The 23,633-nt window shown below is 47.7% G+C and overlaps 1 protein-coding gene across 7 annotated transcripts in view; it reads left to right on the top strand.

The window, feature by feature from the left end:
- Positions 1 to 23,633, top strand: part of SDCCAG8 (SHH signaling and ciliogenesis regulator SDCCAG8) — a 265,774-nt gene that overhangs the window by 236,440 nt on the left and 5,701 nt on the right. For 2 of the 7 annotated variants that reach the window (XM_067729494.1, XM_067729499.1), the window contains one exon: positions 1,781 to 2,227. The exons of 1 other annotated variant lie outside the window; for it this stretch is intronic. In XM_067729494.1, the coding sequence (XP_067585595.1) occupies positions 1,781 to 1,913 (133 nt within the window). In that variant the 3' untranslated portion in view covers positions 1,914 to 2,227. Of the gene's footprint in view, positions 1 to 1,780; positions 2,234 to 19,250; positions 19,376 to 23,633 lie in introns of those variants that run through there. 4 more of the 7 variants (XR_010941421.1, XM_067729496.1, XM_067729490.1 and 1 more) reach the window with 4 other exon arrangements.

The raw sequence follows: 23,633 nt of genomic DNA on the forward strand, positions 1-23,633 counted from the left end.
GTGTTGCTATTACAATTGGAAATGGCTAGAAAAGCACGTATCACAGTAACTGCATGTAGAAAGGGCTCAGTAAATAATTAATAATAATAATAGCTCATGTTATTTATTGCTTTAGTTATTTTATTTTTGAATCTCAACTATCTAATTCATTAGATAGAAGAAAAACTTCTTACATTCCAGGGCTGTTTTCAGAGTCGAATGAGCTAATGTATGTGAAAGCACTTTCTATATGCTCCGAAGCCCTCTATTGAAAATAATAACAATAATGATTGTATTTTCATTTACTGAGAATCTACAAAGTGCCGGGCACTTTACATGTTATCTCTAATTCTCACAACAATCCTGTGAGGTAGGTAGTATCATTTTACATTAGAAATGAAACAGGCTTAGAAGCATTTGCCTTGGATCATGCTCAGATTTCAACATACATCTTTTTTTTAAAATTTAAACTCATCATTCTGCATAGCCACATCTCAGTGATAATAACAGAATTGTTAATGATAGTTTGTTGTTCCTGTTGATAATAGAATCAGGCTCATATCTGCTCTGAGCTGTTGATTCATCATAGATTAGTATAGCATAGACTGCAGGTATTTTATTAAAACATAAGATTTTGATGAAATGCACTTAATATACACTCATTCACAAACCTACATGTGTATCCACTAAGCCCTAGGCTATGAAGGAACATGTCAGCAAGTCCTAGGTGATGGCAGTGTGGTTGAAATGCATGTGCTGGCCCCAAGTGAATTGTTTAAAGGGCATACTTTTTGAATGGATAAATTCTGATATTTTTATTATAATGTTCAATGTTTTTTTTAGTCACGTCTCATGTTTTTACATTTCAGTTACATGAATCTGTATTCATGTTAAAAGTACAAGTAAATGGAATCTACTATTTGATGCCCCTGCCTGAACACTAATTATAACTGGTGTATTGCTCACCAGGTAATAGTGACCTGCTTAGACTGGCATACTTGACCCTGGGCATATCCACTAGGTAATGCTTGTGTGTATAAGTGTAGCTGCACACCTGGGGCCTCCTGGACTGTGAGTGAGGTAGGCATGGCCTTTTGAGTTTGGCAGTTCCTAGCTGCATAACTTTGCCAAAGTTCTGGGATCTTTTGTTTCTTTTTTGTAATCCTTTCTAAGCCTCAGTCTCCTTATCTGTTAAATTGTAATAATAATACCTATCCCTTAGAGTTTCTAGGCGGGTAAAGGGATATTTCATGCTCAGCAATCAGAAGATGTGGTTTCCCCTACTCTTCTTTGACTTAAAAAAAGTACTTTTGCAACAACGAAATATCTGCTTTGCTTTTTTGCCGCCATATATTTCTACAGACTTGGTAAACCATGTATGGTCAACCAACATATGGTTCAGAAAAATTTACAAGAAGATCTGAAACTTAGCTTTTCTCCTGTAACTGAGATGGTGCCATTAGTGGGGCTGTCGCATCTGCAGAGTGCCCTCTGCCCGGTGTGGTGGGAACGTCCCAGCTACCCGGTGCAGCAGAGGCTACAATAATGGCCCCTCACCCTCACTTTTCAGGATTTGCTCCTGAAGCCAGCATCCTGGCCTTGATCACTCACACATGTCTACCAGGTTTAACTTTTAGTTTAAAAGAAACCCACAATTTTCACCTGTGTCTTTTTGATTCCTAGCTTGATAGAATATCTTAGAATGTTTTTCTAATGTCCCCTCCCCCCGCCAACTGCTCTAAGTTGCAAATGGCCAGATTTCAGTCATCAGGAGAGTAGAAAATGTATTATTTTTTTGCAGCCTGTCTTACTGGGGGCCAGATTCCAAGGAGGCAGCCCGTGTGCTCACAGGCCAGGAGAGCCAGGATTTCAACAGTGTCAACAATCTTTGCTCATCACACCAAAAAAGCAGCGTGTCGGTGCCGATGCATTAGCATACAGCCGCGTGTGCTTGCTAACAAAGCAGGCTCTGGGTATCTGCTAGTTTCTCAGCTTGTCTGTCTTCCTTGACCGAAAAGAAGAGGAGAAATCGCTTCAGGCAAGGGTGCTGTCCCTCTCCTTCGGCAAGAAAGCATTTCAAGGATTCCCAGAGGGAGAGCTTTGAACCGGTTTTCCTTTGGAGAAAGGAGATCATCCATCCTTTGTTTTTCTAATCTTGATTTAAATCATTGACAAGCAAATAAATCTGCCATGTTGTCTAGTAAAAAATGATCCAGCCCTGAATAATTCCAGTCATCCCCGTAATAGTTTTATTTAGTTAGAATCTGTAAAAAGAAATAACAATATAGGCAGAGGTACACACGCATGCCCTCCTCTTGGTCTGTCTCTCTATCCTTCTTTTGTTGGGGGGATGGAGGGAAGAAGAAACGCACAAGCAGATGTGCTGCTAGATCTACAGGCTTCTGCCAACCATATGGCATCTTAAAGAAAGATGGTTAGAGCGTCTGGATTAGCAAAGAGTCGGGATGGGAAGCCATGTGTCGTGTTGGTACAGGCAGTTGTTTGAGCTCTCTCTAAATGGCTTCAGGAGATTGTGTAATGGAACAAACGGTCCTGCGAGCCCAGGAACAGCCTTGCCGCTGCTGGAGAGGCAATTGGCCCTCGGGCGTGTACTGCTTCCCTATTTTTCCCCCAGTATTGTGTGTTCTTCTTTTAATGTTCTCTAAACTCTGAGAACTGACTCAGAACTTTTCAACTTATAATTACACTCGTGAGTTCTCCCTGCCTCTGTGTCCACTTGAACTCTCCTCTCGCTGTCTGATCTGGTGATTAACGATGCTCTGGTCCTGCTCAGCACAGTGTCCCCTCCTGCCACCCTCTGCAGGGGTCCAGGCTCTGCACACTAGCCTCTAGCGCTGCCTGACAAAGGGTTTTCTGGGGAGGTTGCCCAGCTACTGTGGAGGGGGGTGGGGGGGAAATGTCCTCTACCATCAGAATTTACAGAAACCCCAAAAGATGGAAAATCTTTCATTTCTTGGTCAGTCAGCTGGGAGTTTTATATGGTCCCAGGTGTTGAGCACACAAGAGATGTGTCCCTGCACTATTTTGGACCTCCTGTGAGACATGAAAAAAATTTATACTAATTCCATACTGGTGAACTCTCTGGAATCCGAGGTCACACATGCCATTTATCCAGCAATTTGAGACGTTTAGGATTCTGTTCTCTAATACAAATGTAAATAAAAGTTTAAGAATTGAGACACTGATGGTGGCAGCGCATTGGCAGGATTTCAGCTGTGGTCAAGTAGTCTGGCCATTCTTGTTCTGGGAGGCTGAGGCAGAAGAAGCCACGAGACCTCCTAGTGAGAGCAGGTCTTTCGAGTTTGTTCTCTTAACCAAGCTTTTTGGACATTTCAGCTACGTTTTCGGGCAAACAGATCTTATTTTATTCTAATTTCAGGGCCATTGCACGTGTAATGCAATATCTTTAGCTGCTAGAAAAGTTAGGCCCACCTCCTCAGTTGGATAGATAACTAACTCTGAGGCTCTAGGTGTATCATAAACCGTGGTTAATGGAAAGTGAAATGAATAGTTGATCCAGTCAAAGAACTGACCAAATCATCAAACCAGTTTGAATGAAGTAGTCAGGTCAGTGGGGGTCGTTGGTCAGTGCCTGGTTTGTGCTGTGTGAGTGGCCACCTCCCTTCTCAGAGGCAGTGAGCCCAGCTACCCAGGTCCCAGACAATGGGATCAAGTAAGAAATGCAACATCCAGGTTAAAAATGAGTTGACTGTGGTAAACTGTAGCAAGTGGGAGGCTACCCTGTCTACTATAACTTCTATCAAAGGTACTCTGAGCAAGGAAAATACATTCTAATTTATTTTGCTTTGTGATGATGCAGTCTTCCCTCCAAAGAGAAATGAAGCCTGGAGCGTCTATGCTGCAGAAGGAGAAAAGGACACAGTGTCCTGACATCTGAATGTGTCTTCAGACTGTCATTATGTTTATGTACTTGTGGCTGAGGCAAATGATTTTTACTGTCTTAAGGTCATCAGAGAATAATTTGAAGATTGGTACCGACTTTTTTCTAAATAACTATTTTCTACAAGCATAATAATGTTACCCAGAAATTTCAGATAAAGTGCTCTTTCATTTTTTGTGAATTCTTTGTATTTATATTGAAAAATTGTTCCTATCTCATACACATAGGTTAAAAACACATTCCTTTCTTTCTTTCTTTCTTTCTTTCTTTTTCAGAGCTCATTTCATACTGAACATGCTAAGTGTTAGGCTATTCTTACTTTGTCGTCTGAATTTAGGATCAAGGGCAGGGGGATTGTCTGTGGAAAGCATAATTTTGATTATCTACCAGTTGGAAGAAATTACCACTTCAATCCCTTTTACCATCCAAGTGTACATGGTCCCAAATTTGTCAGCATTAGAATTTCTTGAAACAATGCAATTAAACTGCAACATATTTCCTAACATTCTTAATTAAGACAGTAACTGAAAAATGTAGATTAACAGAAGTTACTGTTTTTATCAACATATTTTCTTTCTTTCCCTCCACCATCACATCCCCCCTCCCCCCACTCTTTTTTTGCTTTAAATGTCTGATGTCAGTTTTGTCCACATGTACATTATGCACATGGCACCAAAGAAACAAAGTGAAAAATTCTCTTTTAATTCTGAGCTGCTCGCCCAGCGCCACATGCACTGTCTGTTACATGTCGCTTCATATGAGGTTCATGCTGGGAGTTTCTTTTTAAAGGCAAAGTGTTTCTGAAGGAAAGAGTTCAGGTTGGGCAGATTGTGTTAGAAAAATCTCACTGTCTCCGAGTGGAATTAATATACTGATTATTCTGCGCAAGCTGAAACTGGCAGCATGTGCAAAGTTCAAGAGTGTCTGGGAATTGAAATATGGAGGAGAATTCCGGAGAGTGAGCAGAGACAAAGAATTGGAAGTAGGGTTTAGAAGTGTAACTAATGGTAACTTTGTAAGAAGGGAGAGAGAATTCAAGCATGAACAACTGTGTCATAAAGCAGTACTCAAGATATTTTTATGGAATCAGGAAGTCTGTTTTCTATGGCACATTTTAGGATTGATCATAAAAGTCAGTTTAGTTATTGGACGAGACTGGAGGGGGAAAATAAAGGCATGTCATACCCAGCACCGTTTTAATTTTCATTTCTTTGAGTTCTTAAGATATTCGCCAGTTTCAATTAAGTCACGTGAGAAGCTTAATCACTAACATAGATATTAAAACGGGTTGCAATATTTCTTCAGCCTCTCTATTAGCAAGATTTTTTTCCTGCTTAATTAAAATTGGAGTCCTCCATGATCAACAAACAATGCTTAATTTTTTGTTGTTGTTCACAAATAAGGAATTAAAAGGTAAGAAAAGCAAACACAATCACGCAGCACTTTCCCATCACAAGGAAACCAAACTTTTTTCACACTGCTTCTCAGGGGAAAGAAATTGGGACGTGAGCTTGGAGTTAATGAAGCTTTCATCCATCTCCTTCCTTCAACTGCCATCTCAGCTTAATCCTCTCCTTCTGCCGCAGTCCAGAGGCCCTGCGAGCCCCCGCGGAGCCTCCGGAGCCAGATGCCGGGCACCAGCCGCCCCCCGCCCCGCCCCGCCCGCGGCCCGCCCGCGGCCCGCCCGCCGGAGCCTGCGGCCCCCACTATCCCGGGGCCGGGCCGAGCCGCGAGGAGGACGGCACGCGGGGCCGGGCGGGGCCCGCGTCGGCGGCGGCGGCGGCGGGAGCTGGAGCGCGAGGCCGCCCTGCCAGCCGCGGGCGTCCGGAGGGGGCCGAGCGCAGGTGTGGGCGCTAGAGGCGCACGTGGAGCCCCGCCGACGCTTCAACCCGCAGAGGCACAATCGCCCAGCGCTGGGTGGGGGCCGGGCTGGCGGCTTCCGGACGCGCAGTGGCCCGGGAGTGCTTTGCTTGGTGGACTCTTTGGACCAGCGGGGCCCCAGAAAAGGCACAGCCGCTCCTGACGCCGCCGTCTACGGAATCTCACTAAAACTCTTAAGATGAATCCTTTCACTGGTGGCATCTAGGATGGGGTAGGGGGAAACCTACCTTCCGCTTGGCAGTTGCTCTTTTCTAAAGAAGGAAATTATCTCTGGGGGTGACTTAGGATACAGGGTCCTCCCATGGCTCTGTGGGTCAGGGGTTGGGAAGATGTCAGCATCCTGCCTGTATACCTCTTAAAAGGGTGGGGTGCAACCTGAGACGAGCGGCACTGCAGGGTAAGGCTGCCCTGACCACCACCCCTCATCCCCCAGCACACACCCCTGCTGCCTCATCCCCTATGGTAATTGGCTATCGGGGCAGTTGTTTCTACTGTCCTTAACCTTGCCTCTCCCATCACAACCACTAAGGAACGGCCATATACAGCTTAAATGCTGGATGGATGATTTAGCACGTCCGGAGTTTTTTCTTCTTAAAATCTGGGCACTACTGCCTGTAGGGATTCCTAGTCTACACAGCGGGTGCTCACCAGGAATGGGGGTCAGGACTGGAACGGAGTCCTGTGCTGTGAGGGACTCAGGTACGACACTGAGCCCACTGCCAGGGGCCTGCAACGTGCTGCCTCTTGTCACCCAGAGCAGCCCCCCGGAGGCCTCGTTTTCCCTTTCTCTTCTGCCTTTCTTTTTTTTTTTTTTTTTTGGTGTGGTACGCGGGCCTCTCACTGTTGCGGCCTCTCCCGTTGCGGAGCACAGGCTCCGGACGCGCAGGCTCAGCGGCCATGGCTCACAGGTCCAGCCACTCCGCGGCATGTGGGATCTTCCCGGACCGGGGCACGAACCCACGTCCCCTGCATCTGCAGGCGGACTCTCAACCACTGTGCCACCAGGGAAACCCTCTTCTGCCTTTCTTATTCAGAGCCCTGACCCTCTCTGAGACCATTCCCTGGTGATACTCCCAACCCTCCGAGTTGAATCCTGTCTCCCTTGCTATCTCAAGGACTGCATATTTTGTGCACCTAGATGACTTCTGCTTGGAGCACCTAAGAGTTGATTGATGACAAAGAGATGGTGCTAGACGTTTTTATTCCAAAGCAATCTCAGTGTTTGTTCTCTTTGCCACCTTCCTCAAGGCCACAGTAGTTTCCTGGGCTACATGGGGCGTTTTGTTTACTTGTGGTACTTTAGAAAAATAGAGTAAGGAGTGTTGGAAGCCTGGACTGGTTCTCTTGCCACTTCTTAAAACTCAGAATTTCGCAGCCCAAACATTAAACAACCGATTTAGCTGCTTCCTTCTCCCCCATGGTGGCACGTCAATGGGCAGGATCGGACTTCTCTGCTGTTTGAGCCCACTAGCTTCCAAATGAGCCCTCTGGCAGGCCTAACCACTCTGATCTGCCATGGACCTTCTCGCTGGAAGAGTTAAGCATTCATATTATCCCAACACTCATCACTGTGTGGAGGATCCCCTTTTACTAAATGATTTATTACTCTTAGCAGAATTCCTTTGGCTGCAGATTTTATTTCTGAGTCACTCTGTTCAGCTCAATTGGTTGCCTTCAGTTACCCTGGCAACCAGCAGATGGGGTTCTTTGACAAGGGTCAGCAGGGAGGCTGCCTCAGTATAGATGGAAGAGAAGCTAAATAAAAAAGCTTTCAGCATTGACAGTTCTATAGTGGATGACCAGGAGTAGTTATCAAATTACTTTTATTAAAAGCTAATTAAATGTGTGCCAGTAAGTGCGCTGTGGTGACAGTCTGGTTCCTTAGCTGCCGTGGGCTCACTGTCATTTCGTCACACCTCTGTGACCAGTATGACTACCTCAAGGATGGGGCTGGTCTAACATGAAGAAACTAGAGGGAACCTCACTACAGTGTGGAACCTGACACACTCCAGGACCGCTCGAGGAGGGTTTTAGCCTCTGGGGGGCACCCGGAGGACTGCCTGACAACAGACTCTTCCTGAAAACGCCACACTGTGCAACTTTTTATAAGTATGAAATTATTTCCAAATAACTAATTTTTGAAAAGAGAGTACTCAGGCTTAGGTTTAGGCCGGGTGTGGCAGGAGAGGTGATGTGGGTTTTTCTCCTAGAACTTCTAAGTGGCCTGGATTCTACTCTGCAAAGATTATGATTTTCAAGAGTTTTCATTCCTCTGTCCTGTTTTTCTTTGCACACTGGGGCTGTGCTCACCATGACTCTGCTCTTGTTTTACAAAGAACTGGTTAAGGGTATCTGAGGCTTAAGGCAAATGGTCTTCCTACGTCCTTCAGAGTCTAAGATTCTTGCCATGTCAGCTCCTGTCCCCACTGTTTCGTGGTGCGGATCCTTTATTCATGCCCAGCCCTCCAAGGGAATTACAAGCTCAGTCAGGTCAGATAGCACATGCTCTTTTAAGACTGCAAGGTAGCTACGCAGCAGATGTTCCTAAATGACCTGAGGGGAAACTGTGCCTCGTTTCCAGAGTCAGCTGTGTTTTAAGCAGTTGTTGGTCCAGCAGAGAGCCAGGGACCTTGTCAGGGACTCCAGGGTGCCACCGCCGGGGCCCTCCCTTACCTCAGGATCGCCCAGAGTCCTGTGGCGCCTGAGCCGCCGCCAGAGAGTTTTCCAGGCTGGTTTTGGAGCTTCTGGCCTCTGGGTCCTGCACCCTTCATGCCAACACCAGTCTGTGGTTCCCAGACCAAGGAGTCCTCAAACTGTTTGGTGACAAGGTAAGAACAGAGATTGAAAGTGCTTAGAAACTTTTATAGCAATTAGGCAGTGCAACAGCATTTTTATAGTACTTCACAAAACTATCAGTCTGCAACAGAGTGGAAGTTAAAAAAGAACAATAATAAAACCCAAACTGGTGCTCTTCACGGAGCTAGGTAGAAAAGCACTGAGCTAGGGATTGCCTCCCTTTTCCCCAGCCTTTTTGGGGAAATGGGTCAGCCATTTCCCAGTACGTTGCCCAGTGTGTCACCTTTCTCAAGGTCCTTATTTTTTAGTATGGAATAGGAGTCGGGGCCTTTTAAAAAAAGGATTTTGAAATGCTGCAGAGCACTAGATCTGGAGTCAAGAGACATGGGTTTCAGTCCTAGATTTACTCTAGACAGTCTGTGGGACCTTGGACAGATCACTTGTACTCTCTGGGGCCCAGATTCACCATAATGGGCAGGACTGAATGACCTCTAAGTTGCCTCTAACATGTCTAACAGGACTGACCCTTTTGAAGAGAAGAGCAGGGGTCTTTTCCCCATTGCTGCCCTAAGCCACCGACCCCTGCTGTACTCCCCAGGCAGCCAAGGCTCATTGGAAATTTGAGAGAATGAAAAATTAAAGGGGCAGTACAGGAATGTAAATTGTCTTTATTGGAAATGTAAACTCTCCCCAGAATTGCAGGACCCTTAGAATGAATTCCTCCATTGAAATCATCATTGAAAAGGGTAGATTTGGGCAATGGATATTTAAACAGCAAACCAGCTAGTGAAACTGCCTTAATTTTCTAAGTGAGGATAACTGGCTAGAATGTGTTCCAGATTTCCGAGCACATGGCTTATTCTAGCTGATCTGTATGGCCACGTTAATGAGATGGAATTTCATAAAATGTGGCAGCAATTTTTAAGCATTGGAACAAAGTGTACAACTTTAATATGGCTTACTCACCAAATTAATTACCTAGAGCAGTAGTAATTAGGGTAATTGGGTTTTCAAAACTTCGACTTGGGCAACCTAGGTGTACTGTTATGACTAGATAGCTGGCGGTATTTGAGGATAGGAACATAGTAAAATTCTATAAAGTCATAGTATTGTAGAAGTTTGGAGTTCAAAGAGAACTTAGGCATCTTCTAGTTCAGGGGCTGGCAAACTTTGCTTTCTAAAGGGTCAAGTAATACATATTTTAGGCTCTGTGGCCATATGGTCTGTGTTGCAGCTCCCCAACTCTGCTGTTACTGTGCAAAAGCAGCCACAGACAATACGCCAGTGGATGAGCATGGCTGTGTTTCAATGAAAGTTTATTTAGGGGCACTGAAAGTTGAATGTCAGAGAATGTTCACATCACAAAATACTGTTTTTCTTTTGATTTTTTTTCAATCATTTAAAAATGTAAAAAACATTCTTAACTTGCAGATTGTACAAAAACAGACAGTGGACCAGGCTGGATTTGGCCTGTGGTGTGAAGTTTGCTGATCCACTTCTAGCTTATCCTGTCATTTCACATGTGAGGAAACTGAGATTCAAAGTGATCACACAATTTGCTTAAGTTTTTATGACTGACACCAAAACTTAGGAGTAGACTAGGGTAGTTTTCATTTAGACAGTTGGCTGTTTTGATTATCAAAATTGGAGCCACGCAAAATACATTATTCTCCAGAAGAACTCATTTTGTATGTGATTGATACTGTGAATTATAGCATACCAGTGGTTCTTAAACTTGGGAATTCATCACAGTCACCCAGAGGGCTTATTAAAACACATACTGCTTGGCTACACCTCCAGGGTTTCTGATTCAGGAGGTCAGGAGGTATTCTTTGCTCAGTTTTAGAAGTGGAGAACCTGAGACTGAGAGAGATCAAGCCTCGTGCCCAAGTAAAATAGGTAGTTTGTGATAGGAATTTGAACCCGTGTCTCCTGTTTCCAAGTCCAGCATTCATTCATCTGTTCTAGGATTCTTTTAATTAAGTGACAGATTTCAAGAGCATACTTAAAATTATTTGATTTATATGTTATATTCTTTCGGGAACAAAGTTATTAAATATTAAAACGTACTTACACTATAGATGAAATTACAGGTATTATATTTGGTATAAATATTGTCCACTGGTAAGTGGTTTCCTCTTTCTTTTATTTTATTTTATTTATTTTTTGCGGTATGCGGGCCTCTCACTGTCATGGCCTCTCCCATTGCGGAGCACAGGCTCCGAACGCGCAGGCTCAGCGGCCATGGCTCATGGGCCCAGCCGCTCCACGGCATGTGGGATCTTCCCGGACCGGGGCACGAACCCATGTCCCCTGCATCGGCAGGCGGACTCTCAACCACTGCGCCACCAGGGAAGCCCGGTTTGCTCTTTCTGACACCATTTGTCCAGCACCTTGCTAAGTGCTGGAGATGGAAAGCTGAACAAGATCCCATTCCTGTCCTTAAACGTTATTCATTGTTCAGTGGGAGAGGCCGACCAGCAATGACTGTAGTAAGTGTAGATGGGTGCTCTGGTGGGATGCGTGGGATAGAACAAGCTGTGGAGGGGTTTAGAAGGTTTAGGGCTGATCTACAGAATCGATGTGGGCAGAGAGGGAGGAGGCAAGGAGGACTCAGGGACAGGTGACTAGGGGTGATCCCACCCATGTGAGAAGGGCACAGAAGGAGGAACACGCCATTTGTGGCTTGATAATCCTGGCTCCAACCCTTCTGGTTGTCTGAACTTGGGCAAATGACTAACTTCTCTTTGCCTGGCTTTTCTTATGCACAAAATGCCGATGATAAAAATACCTACTGTGCAGTATTGTTATGAGGATTCATTTAGTTACTGCCTACAATACTCCCTGGCCTTTAGTAAATGCTTAGTAAATACTAGAGTACTCTACTGGGAATAGTAGAGAACTGAGTGCACATTTTGCAGTCACAGCATGTGCACCTTTGAAATTCACATGTTAGCTGAAAAGTGTTCTTCATTTACATGAGGAAGCCCCTCTTCCAGGGAAATTGTGGGTCTGAGCATTTTGCAAACAATTATCTGAGGAGGGGCTCTAGTCTGAAAACATTGCAGGACAAAAGACATTTTACCACGATCGCCACCAAAAACAATCAAGCAAACAAAAAGCCACCCACAGTAGTTTGTAGGGAGCTCCCAGGTTAAATGTTGAGTGAAACTAAAACCTCTGATCAAAAACCAAATATGCATGAGGTTACTGGCCACCTCCGGGGTAAGTAGGGGGCTGGGCTGGAGAAAATACATAGGGAGTGGTCCCACAGCACTGGCACCAGGTTCACAAGTGTTCATTTGATTATTATGCCTCATAACTTATTTAGACACTGCATATATTTTGTATGTATCACATACAACATACAAAAATTTAAATATATGTATTCACTTGCTTTCACAGTATTCATAGCAAATGAGTGTCTGAAGCACAGGACCAGAGCTGGCAGCTTGCACTGCTTCTGTTTTGCATAAGATATTTTTCCCAGCCCACTCAGCTCCATAAAGTTGTTTTGTATTTCACCACTTGCTCCATCTTATCTTAAAGTCGTGCACATTTAAAAAAAAAAAATGTTGGTTCTGATTGTGCGTGCGGGGTGTGGCGGAGAGCATCACTGTTGGACCAATAGAGATGTGCCTGGGCCCAGCCCACATTCCAGTCTCCTTTAGTTGTATCTGCATCCTGGGCTTTGGAAACCTGGGCCTGCTTGTTCCCATCGTAACTGCTGCCCCCGCTCGCCTGTAATTCCCAGGGAGCCTTTGCACAGGTGAGCCCTTGCTATGCAGCAGCTCTTCTCCTCTGAGGGGGCCCAGTCTGCCCAGTGATGGCAGGTCCTTAAGGAAATGGGCCCTGATCGGGATGGTGACCCCAGCCTGGGTGCAGAGTAGCCTGGAAGTGTCCTTCCTGTGGCCGCCGTGCCCTGTGAGGACAGGGGAGCCCCGGGGCTTCGCAGGAAGGGATGGCCTCCTGCCCCTGAGGGGCCTGGCCTAGCCACAGCTCCCCTGGGGGCTGGGACCGTACGGTGCAGACAGTGAGCATGTCCTGGGGGTCTCTGGGAGAGGATGGAACACCTGCCTGTTCCAGAGATGAGGTATAGGCCTTGGGAAAGGAGCATCCCAGTTAGGGATTGAAGTCTGAAAGCTGATGAATCCGCTTTCTTTCCAGCTGTGCAGAACCTCTGTGTGGTTGGCAGGCTGTCGGCTGGGCCACTCCTTGCAGGAGGGGCTGCTGTCTGAAAGGCCCCTCCGCAGGGCCCTGGGGGCAGCCCCACTCTCTCCTTTAGTTACTTCACGCCTTGTTCAGGAAGTGGCTCAAAACAAAGGGCCCAAACAGAACAAGAAATTGTTTCCTCTCAGAAGGACATTTATGCTGAGACCTGAACATTGAAAACAAGTAGTTTCCAGCCCTGTGAGTTAGGAGGAGTCATGTTCCAGGCAGAGGGGGCTGCCAGCTTGTGGGTGGAAGCAGCCAAAGGGTGTCTGGGGCCCACTGACCCAGGCTTTGCAGGGCTTGGAGAAGGGGGTGAGATCATCCGGAGGGCAGGTCGGGATGCCAGTGTCCACCTGAGAAGGCACCCCTTCAGGAGACACTGCCCCTGGCCAGCTCCCTCATCCTGCAGAGCAACTCCTGTCTCGTGGCCTCCTTTCTCAGCAAACCGTCGCACCCTCTACCTGGGGCAGAACAAGGAGGCTGCTGGGCTGGAGGCCTCTCAGGCTCAGGCTCACCTCGCCTGCCTCCCTCTGCCTCTGGGAGAAGGGCCTGCCTGCTGCCCAGGTGCCTCCTGCCTCTGCAAGCCCAGCTCTGAGGATTTCTCTTCCCTCCTCCAGGGCACCCTGCCCAGCGGCTCAAGCCTTTCCATCCTCAGCACACCCTCTTGCCCCTCTCCAGGATGGTCTCCCCTCTCCCGCCCCTGAAAGCAGCTTCTGCCACAGTTCCCTACTGAAGGGCAGGCGGCCACTCAACAAGCTGCCCTGCTTCTCCCGCAAGCCCCTCTCCTCTCCCGGCATTCATCCTCCCTCCCGTCATCCGTCAGTGTCTTCTGGCTCCGTGCCCTCTGCCAGCCTCGACAGGTGGCTCCTCCCCAAGGCCTGGGCCTGACCATGTTCATTCTCGTTGCAGCAGAGGTTTTGGCCAGTAGGTGGTGGGGGCCTGGGTGTCTGTAATTTTAACAAACTTGAAAATCTCTGCCAGGCTTCCCTAGCACGTTCACGGCCTTACCTCTCGACAGATCTGGGCAGCACAGCTGGAGATCCAGCCAGACACTTCTAGGCCCCAGGCTGAATAAGTGCTGGGGGCGTGAGTGGGCGTCTCACAGGTACCTCACCCTGACCCCAGGCCTGTCCCTCCTCCCATCTTCTCTTGGTAAATGGCAATGCCGTTGTCTGAAGGACAACATCCATTGTTAGTTCGGCTCCAATCGTTACTGGGTCCCAGCATCACCTCCCTCCAAGCAGCCCACAGCCTCTGCTCAAGCCACACTGCACAGTTTCCAGACACCACTGCCTTTACAGTACCACCTCCATGTGGCAAGGCCCTGCCCTGCCCCTGCCAGACCAACACCCGTTCATCTTTTCACATCCCAAATTTCCATCCGAGTGACCTTGGACTAGTCATATGTGCTGTCTACGCCTCAGTTTCCTCATCCTTAAAGTGGGGATAACAACAGTTCCTGCTTCATGGAATTGTCATGAGCACTAAAAAGTTAATAAATGATAAGCCCTTAGCACATAGTAAGCACTTAGTAGATGATGGTGAAAACGGTGATCCATTTCCTAAGTAGGCACAAGCCTTCCTGGTCCTCGCACTTACCGTATTGACCCTGTGGTTTAATGCCTTGGTGGTACCCTGAGTGCAGCACCCATTTTGTCTCCTTAATTGGCTGGGAACCCCCTAAGGGAAGGGATCTTTTGTAATTCTTGACATCATGAGAACGGTTTACCAAGAGTTGGTTGGTTTGCTGAGGTAACTCAGTGAATTAACCAACCGTTAACGGTGGTTAAGAACACCTGTACTCGGCCTAGCTTTGCCTCCACGCTCTACCACTTATTCCTTGTGTGACTTTGTGCAAGTTAATTGAACCTGTCAGTTTCAGTTTTCTCATCTGTAAAATGGGACGATAATCCTAGCCATACCTCTTAGGATTGTAGTGAGTTTTAATGGAGGAATAAGCTCAGAGGCTCAGTAAATGTTAGCTCTTGTCAGTGGTGGCAGCTGCAGCTGTGGTTGGCTGAAGACTTGAACTTAGAAGCACAACAAAAATGAGAGCAGTAACCGCCATGGAAAATAAAAGACGGTGTATGTGTCAATAGGACACCCCAAGAAATCTCTTTTGGCTGATGGTGATAAAGCATTCATGAATAGCGTAGGCTGGGTTGTACAGTGTTTGGGGAAGGCTGTTACAAAAAATAACTTTTTAATTAAAAAAAAAGTCTTTTCCTAATATTCAAAATAGACCTTGAGAGAGCTGCCACTGAAATATATTTCCATAACAAAGTCCGTTTTATGTAAAACCTGGGTTGTAGTTTGTTTGCTTTTTTTTTTTTAACAAATGTGAGTTTGGGTTTGTTGTTGTTTTTACCATTTCTGAACTTGTGATTGACTTTATTGCTGCAATAAAGTGACACAGTAGAGGCTGGCTCTGAAAAGGAGGGAGCATATTTTTTAAAGGGAGAAAAAACACTCCTTAGAGCGACTGCTTGGAGTTCAAGTTGAATCAGAGTGAAGCCATCCTTGGCTCTTCAGCTGTGAAGCTAGTGAGGCTTCAGCCTCCTGGAGGGAAGGCAGGACTTGCCCAAGGGTCTTACTCCTTCTATCAGTGGTGCTTCTGCAGGAAAACCCTGGTTTGTTGCTGATATGGGGCTCACACCCGGGGACTTGATAGATCTGGTCTGGGCGGGGCCTGGGCTCCTGGATATCTGCTGCAGGGTTCCAAGGCCCACATTTTGCAGAACACCACCAGCTGAGCCTCATCTAGGTTCTGAGGGCTCCACTGGAGGAGGGTCTAGGCAGGAACTGACCCCACTTCTGGTGGTGAGCGGTGCGGCCAGCCCATGGCCGGCTGTTTGTGCTGGGAGAACAGGCTTTGGCTCAGCCCATAGCCCTGAATCCGGCAGCCACTCTTTCGAGGAGCCCCAAAACACACACTAAACCCATCAGTCAGCAGGAACGTTATCTCACTGATCCATCCACAGGGCAAAGGAGCACGTGGAGGATGACCACTCCTGGCGCCTTCCTGACTTTAAGCCTCGATGGTGTCACCTATTTATCTCATGTTGCTGTTTCATTTTTTCAAGCAAGCTTGAAGTCAGTGGGCTACTACTGCCTCAGTAGCTCTTAGCCTGTCGCTCTCTCCACACCCAAGACTTGACTGGAGGGGAAAGCCACCTACACCTGACGGTTTAGAGAGCTCAGCTGCTAATGAGGATGTTTTTGCCTGTCTGATTTAAATAGCAAAGCATTAGATTGTTTGCTTGTCAAGGAAAAAGTCTGTTCTCAACACCTCTGTGTCTTCAAAGGTACCCACTCCAGTGCTGGACAGCAGAGTCGCTGCTCAGATGAGGGGGTCAGCCTGGGCAGAATGCCCCCCTGGCCCTAGCTGGCTGGCCTGGCTTCTCTGCTCCCTGGGATGTCATTGTTTCTCCCAGCCTCTCCATGCTGAGGATTCGGTGGAGGAAAACTTCGGTTTGATAACACTGGGGTGGGTTTGAGACTGTGCTCTCACGAACAATTGCTGCACATAACAGCGTGATGGATGGCAGTGGGCGTAGATTGGGCTTCCCAAAGCTGCGATGGCCAAGGCTTCACCAGAGGAAACTTTTTTTTCTCTCCTCCAATATCAGAAGGAGGGCAATGGGGGCAAGGCGGGGGGGTGGGGGGGGTGGGGGGGAGGGTAGGTAATGTAATTTATACAGTATGGAAGCAGGAAAGTGCTCACACTTGGATGGAAGATACTTGCTGTTGGTTGGGATCTGCCCCAGCCTGATCCAGGGAATCGGGAGCCTGGGCAGGGCCAGACTGCAACCCAGGCTCGGGGCGAGGGAGACCCTGAACCTGGTTTTAAGTAGCTACAAACACAGGAAATAAGACTCTCCTTGGCAGGAATAAAGACTCAGACGTAGTGAATGGACTTGAGGACATGGCGGGGGGCGGGCAGGGAAGGGGAAGCTGGGACGAAATGAGAGAGTGGCATGGACATATATACACTACCAAACGTAAAATAGGTAGCTAGTGGGAAGCAGCCGCATAGCACAGGGAGATCAGCTTGGAGCTTTGTGACCACCTAGAGGGGTGGGATAGGGAGGGTGGGAGGGAGACGCAAGAGGGAGGAGATATAGGGATATATGTATACATATAGCTGATTCACTTCGTTATAAAGCAGAAACTAACACACCATTGTAAAGCAACTATACTCCAATGAAGATGTTAAAAAAAAAAATGGGCAGAAGAGCTAAATAGACATTTCTCCAAAGAAGACATACAGATGGCCAAGAGGCACATGAAAAGATGCTCAACGTCACTAATTATTAGAGAAATGCAAACCAAAACTACAATGAGGTATCACCTCACACCAGTTAGAATGGGCATCATTAGAAAATCCACAAACAACAAATGCTGGAGAGGGTGTGGAGAAAAGGGAACCCTCTTGCATGGTTGGTGGGAATGTAAATTGATACAGCCACTATGGAGAACAGTATGGAGGGTCCTTAAAAATTAAAAATAGAATTACCATATGACCCAGCAATCCCACTACTGGGCATCTACCCTGAGAAAACCATAATTCAAAAAGACACATCCACCCCAATGTTCATTGCAACACTATTTACAATAGCCAGATCATGGAAGCAACCTAAATGCCCATCGACTGACAAATGGATAGAGAAGAAGTGGTACATATATACAATGGAATATTACTCAGCCATGAAAAGGAACAAAATTGGGTCATTTGTAGTGAGGTGGATGGACCTAGAGTCTGTCATACGGAGTGAAGTAAGTCAGAAAGAGAAAAACAAATATTGTATAATAACGCATATATGTGGAATCTAGAAAAATGCTACAGATGAACTGGTTTGCAAGGCAGAAATAGAGATACAGATGTAGAGAACAAACGTATGGAGACCAAGGGGGGGAAAACGGGTCTGGGGTGGTGGTGGTGGTGGGATGAATTGAGAGATTGGGATTGACATGTATACACTGATAGGTATAAAGTAGACAACTAATAAGAACCTGCTGTATAAAAAAAAAAGGACTGTCTTTGGTCCTTGCCCTCTCCAGAAACAGCAGGGGCAGTGGGCGGGGCATAGACCTATGGGCGTGGTCAGAGCGGGCTCCTACCTGGGGAGCATGCACCACGCCTGCTAGAGCCCTACGTCGGGTATTTCCAGTTCCCGCCTCTCACCCTTGCAATGTGGGACACTTCGAAGGAGGGGTAGTAGAAAACCAGGTGTGACTGAAAACCCGGAGCACAGAGTGTTCGGCAGAGAGGATAGGGGTGCAGACTGGGGTGCAGTAAGTGTGCCTGGGGCAGCTTGAACAACCTCCTGCAAAACCCACTGGAGCTCGAGAAGGGGGCGGGGCAGGCGGTAGGTGCCATCTGGGAAATGGGGAGGGTTGCCACCGGCAGAGGAACCTGAGGAGAGCGTGAGTAAATTACTAGACCACTGTTAGGTTTCCCAGGGTGCAGTTTTAGTTTTACCTGTCTCCAGGTGCTGCATCCTTTTAGTAAACAAGTCTGCCCACCCCTACCTAAGTCCCGAACGTCTGTCCTCGCAGATGTTTAATTGTGCTCAGAGCCTGCCAGAAACGGGGTCGCTGGAGAGCTTGAACTGAGGGCAGGCTGAGCCCAGGGTCTGCAGAACCATCTTCGAAGTTTTTGACTCAATGCGGGACATGTAGCCTGAAGTTTGAAATGCATCTTGAACTTTTCCTGTGAAAATACAACTTAATTTCACTGTTGGTGCTTTTTGAGGATTGTGAGGAAGGGCATATGACACACCCAACTTCTTTCCAGAACAGTTCTGGGTAGTTGTTCAAGTCTAAATTTAATCCAAGGCCTACATTTCCATGGGTGAGTGTGCTACTGGTTGTAGGAAGCCGTCTGTGGACAAATGAGGATAATAGAGAATTAGCAAGTCTGGAGAGGAGAGCCCATCAGCAGAATGACAAATTTAGGATCTTTAAAGACATCTGGTCAGCGATGCCGGAGCTCGTGATTGACTGAGTGATTAATAATGGAAAACCCTTAGTTCAGTGTTTCCGCCTTCCCTCGCCCACTTCCCCAGCCGGGACCGGCTGTCTGCTCCAGTCTGCCAGAGATGTTTCCAGCTGAACAGTGGAGGCATTTAGGCCCCTCATCTTTGACCTCTGGGAGTTTAAGGTTTGAGTTTTAATTCAGTTTTATCTGTGTGCTCCCTAACTGACAGCTCACCGAAAAGACTCCCAATTCCCTTTCATATCTGATACACTTCCATTCACCTTATGGAGTCCGTCCAAGGGCCTCACTTCAGGGTCGCCCTGACTCCCAGCTCGTAGTTCATTGTCAGGACCTTCCCTGCAACACACAGAGCACTGGAAAACAGGGAGAGGGCTGAAGTCTTTGCTCCCCTGCTCTCTGAGGCCTACTGCCCCCAGTCTTCAGAACCCATCCCTAATTCTGCGGTGGATTTTTCTCCAGGCTAAAGCAACTAGACAAGCACAGCCAGGCCACAGCCCAGCAGCTGGTGCAGCTCCTCAGCAAGCAGAACCAGCTTCTGCTGGAGAGACAGACTGACTGAAGAGGTGGGACGTCTGAGATCCCAGGTACTGTGCAGGGCGCCTCACCCACCAGAGAACGCACCGGGGTACACGTGGTCTTTCCCTTGTTCCTTTTACAGAGCTGTGTCTTACCAGGCTAAACTCCCCGGGGGTCCCGTTGGTTAGCGAATAAGCTGGGAGGGAGATCTTGAAGACTGTGCTGGGCACAGTGGAGGACACAGAAGTGCGGGCCCTGGACCTGCCCTCTTTAGCGAGCTAACGTTCGTACGGGAGAACAGACCCACCGTGAAGCAGCAAGCCACACAGAGTGCTGAGCCGCACCGTGTGGGCACCACCGCTGAGGAGCGCAGGAGGCGGGAGAGCAGGGCGGGAGGCAGTGGTCAGGAGGCTTTCTGGAGGAGGTTGGCTTTGAACTGCCCCTGGGGGACGTGTCTGTTTGAATTGGTGGAGGAAAGAGGTGCTCCCAATTAGGGGAGTCCCTGTGAATGGAATGTAGGAGTCTTGCTTTAAATCAGCTGGCTGATAATTGGGCTAGGGTTTGGAGTGCTGGCGGCGGGTGTGGCAGTGTTCCATAGATAACATGCATTAACTCTCATTACTCTTGAACAAGCCTGCAAGATTGATTATCCCCATCTCACAGATGGGGAAGCTGAGGCTCAAACAAGCGCATACAGCTAGCAAGTAGGGACACTGAAAATGGAGCCTAAGTCTGACTCCTTAACAGACTTTCCCTGTTCAGGTTAGGTCTGGGGCCACCAGCAGGGATAATGGGGGAAAGAGTGTCCAGGTAAGTTTGGTGTAGGGAATGAAACCTTTATTTTTTCCCTAAATTGCTTCTCTTCCTGTCAGGGAGGCTGGGCTTTTTACCCCATCGAGCAGTTTGTTAGGATAATGAGGTGCTCCATGAGTGCCCGGGGGACGCCGTGCAAGAAGTGCTTGGAATGATTAATTGGAAAAATGCATCAGGAAATGAAAATGATGAGACAATTGTCTCATTCTTTTTTCAAAATGACCATGTGCCCAAACAGGTATAGAGGAGCCGCTGTCCTCTGAGTGATTTTTCCCACTCAGCCCACCAAACCCCTCTGCAAAAGTCCTCATTTGTTCCACAAATAGTAAATGAGCATCGCCAGGAGCCAGTCACGGAGCTCAGGCTGGGGGACGGAGACACACCTGCACTGTCCCCTCCCAGGGCCTCTGAGGCTGCTCGCAGGGAAGGGTGGTGCACAAGCGACACGCCCTACAGTCACACAGGCATCCGGGATGCTTGTGTAAGCATCATATAACATATGAATAAAGGAACATGGGTTTCAGGGCTTCTTCTCACACACACCGAGATAGCATCTCTGGGAGCAGGGCCCAGGAATCTGCATTTTAATGAGCTGTTTGGATAATTCAGTGAAGACACTAGGGTTTGAGAGCCTCTGAAAGTGCTGGGAGGCAGAAAGAACAGAGAATGATTCCAGAATGCATCGTTGTCCCTAGGCCCTGAACAAGTCATTGAAGTCTCTTCTAAGCCTGTTTCCACATCTGCATAGTGGGTACCATACCAGCCTAACTCAAAGGGACCCTGGAAGTGTTAAATGAGGGCAGCTGCGAGGTGCATGGCTGGTTGTCTTGCATATTACAGGCCAAAGAAATATCAGGGATTTTCTTTTCCCCTCTCCTCCCCAAACTGGGGAAGGTCCTGGGAGAAGCACAGGTTGGGCAGAGATCCTGTGGGACCAACAGCCATGAAACGATGTTCACAGCTCTCGCCCAGCTCCTCCAATGTGTGCAGTCACCTCATCCTGTACCTGTGCGGCCAGACCTCAACCAGAGCTCAGCTGTCTGGGCAGGTCCTTGAGGGGGGCCCTGGGTGGTGCCAGCCAAAGGTTGGGGCCATCGGGTCTCCAGACAGATGGAGGGACTTACAGCACCAGTGGAGCTCCTGGCCTCCAAGAGCTGAGAACGACTTCAGAACTTGGGTTGTGGAGAGTCTTCTATACAAGCTCTGAGCGTGTGGTAGTTTCTTCTCCATTCTGGACCAGATCATTATCCTGTGGGGTTTGCCTTTTAACTCCCCATCTGCCTACCTGACAGCCCACTTAGATCTTAACATGGATCATCAATGCTTAGAAACCTCTTCCAGGGCTTTAAAAACCTGGTAATTGCCAAATGGATTGCAAAATTTTTGTAAAATGCATTTTAAAAAAACCCTAAAACCTCAAAATTCTCTCAGAAAAATGAGCAGGTCTTTTTTCCCTTGCCTGAAGCAACAGAAATGATTTGACCATCCTATGCTCTCTGATACTGGCCCATCTGGCTCATCTCTAAAGGGATCTTTCAGATTCAGATATTGCATTTGGAATTATTTTAATGTGAACATGACAAAAGAAGCTTGGTAGAGAAAATGTTGGCTTTCAGTAGCAAATACTAGCATTCAAAGAGGAGACAGGAACCCAGGCAAGCTCTCTACTCTCTAAAGCAAAGGCCCACTCTTTGCGCCCAAGTGCGGCGTTAGACCTGTTTCTGCCGTGGAATAAACTTGAACTGTGAGTTTAGTTTCCAGGGAGCCTTACCTGAGGTAAGTAAGGCTGCTATTTGACCCCGGCAGGTATGTGGAGGGTGCTACCTCCCGAGGGTTCCAGAGTCACCGGCCACACCCACTTCACTCCCACCCTTCTCGGGGGGAGAGACTCCTCTGGCTTGTCTCTGGTTTTGGGATGGTTTAGCTAAAGGCTTCCATTTTCCCAGCCTGGATGAATTAAGCATAATAATTTTGCACGTCAAACTCTAAAACTCTCTATCCGCTGGATTCTCAAAAGAGAATGGATATTTTCTGGCCCGGGCAGCTGCCCTGAAGCTGAGTCACATCCCTCCAATTTGTTCCTGTGCCTGAGCCCTGGGCCCTGAAGCAGATGACAAGCTCGGGTTGGCCAGTGGCCTCTGACAGGAAACATCTAGCCTGTTTAGGAGGCTTTATTGTTCTAAATTGTTTCTGCTTAACTTCTGAAACATGCACAGCAACACGCCTGGCCGAGGGGGCCGCTCACCGTCCTAACTGCCGCTGTGACATTCTTTGGCCATAAGAATTCCCGTCTCCCCGAAACGCTGCTGTCGTGTGGTGGCCAGCCTGGCGAGAGTCGGGCCGGCCTTGTGGCTGACCCAGTGGACGTGGCTCAGTTTGCTGATCGCCAAGTTCGAGGCTGCTCTTCTGACTTGTTCTTAGTTTAGGACTGATTAAAAACACTGGCTTTATGAATCTCCTGCTTCACTCCTGGGGAAAACACTTCTGGGAGACAGCTTTTGAAACATCATGAATTGCTATGTTAGTTCTTGTAGCGAAATAGAGACATGAAAACACTAACCCAGTCTTACTCCTCTGTTCTCTTCAGGGACGGGAGTGACTGTGGTTGTGGGGGGTGGGGACTTGAGGGGTGGTGTCCAGGATACAGAACCTGGGCCCCAGGGGAGTCTTGGTAAGGCCTGACAGCTGGGAGCAGGGTTAGGGGTCTGTGACCCAGCGCCTGGGGCTCTAACATCTGGCCAGGATGGGTGGCAGCAGTTGGTGAGGAACTTAAGAGTCTTTTCTTGGGGAGAATGGCATCTGAGAGACGGGAAAGAATGGAAATTATCTGTCTGCTTGGAGGACTGTCATTTACATCGAGATTATTTTACTTGTACATTTATTTGGTGATGATATGGTTTCAGCTGATTTGCGTTTTCTGATAGCCTCTGTCCCAAAAGGCTGTTTGATTCCGTCCTCAGTGTTCAGTCTGGGGAGGGATGCCTTTTTAGTCCCTTCAGATGCATCACTTTTACAGTTTAGAAAACAGCATCTGAAACCGACTTATTGGTGATTAATCAGTTGGCCCTATGACTTTTGAGCATTTTTGGCAGTGAATTTACTTTCTAATTTGATTTAAACTTGTGCATGGATCCAGCAGACATATGTGATTATGTTCAAAATCATGGAGATTACCTCGTTACACCAAAGGATTCATGAAGAAAGCTGGAAACACGCACAAGAAACAAAGACACAGATGATGACGAAGGGAGGAAAGGCCCGTTTGTGACCTGAAGGAAAGGTAGGGGGAGGCTTCAGAACTGTGCGCTCCAGTGAGGGCCGCGCAGCTCCTGCGGGCCCCTGCAGACTGAGCTGTAGGGTCGCCCAGCTGGGACTTGGAGGTGTCCACAGAGTCTGTGGTGGTCCTTCCTTGAGCCCTGAGGGCTTCACCCAGTTACGTCGGCGCTTCCACGAAGCTAGCTACCTGTGAGACAGATGGTGCTTGAATAGAACAGCAGATACACTGAATAAAAT

This window comes from Pseudorca crassidens, chromosome 2 (genome assembly GCF_039906515.1).
Source record: "Pseudorca crassidens isolate mPseCra1 chromosome 2, mPseCra1.hap1, whole genome shotgun sequence".
Lineage (NCBI taxonomy): Eukaryota > Metazoa > Chordata > Mammalia > Artiodactyla > Delphinidae > Pseudorca > Pseudorca crassidens.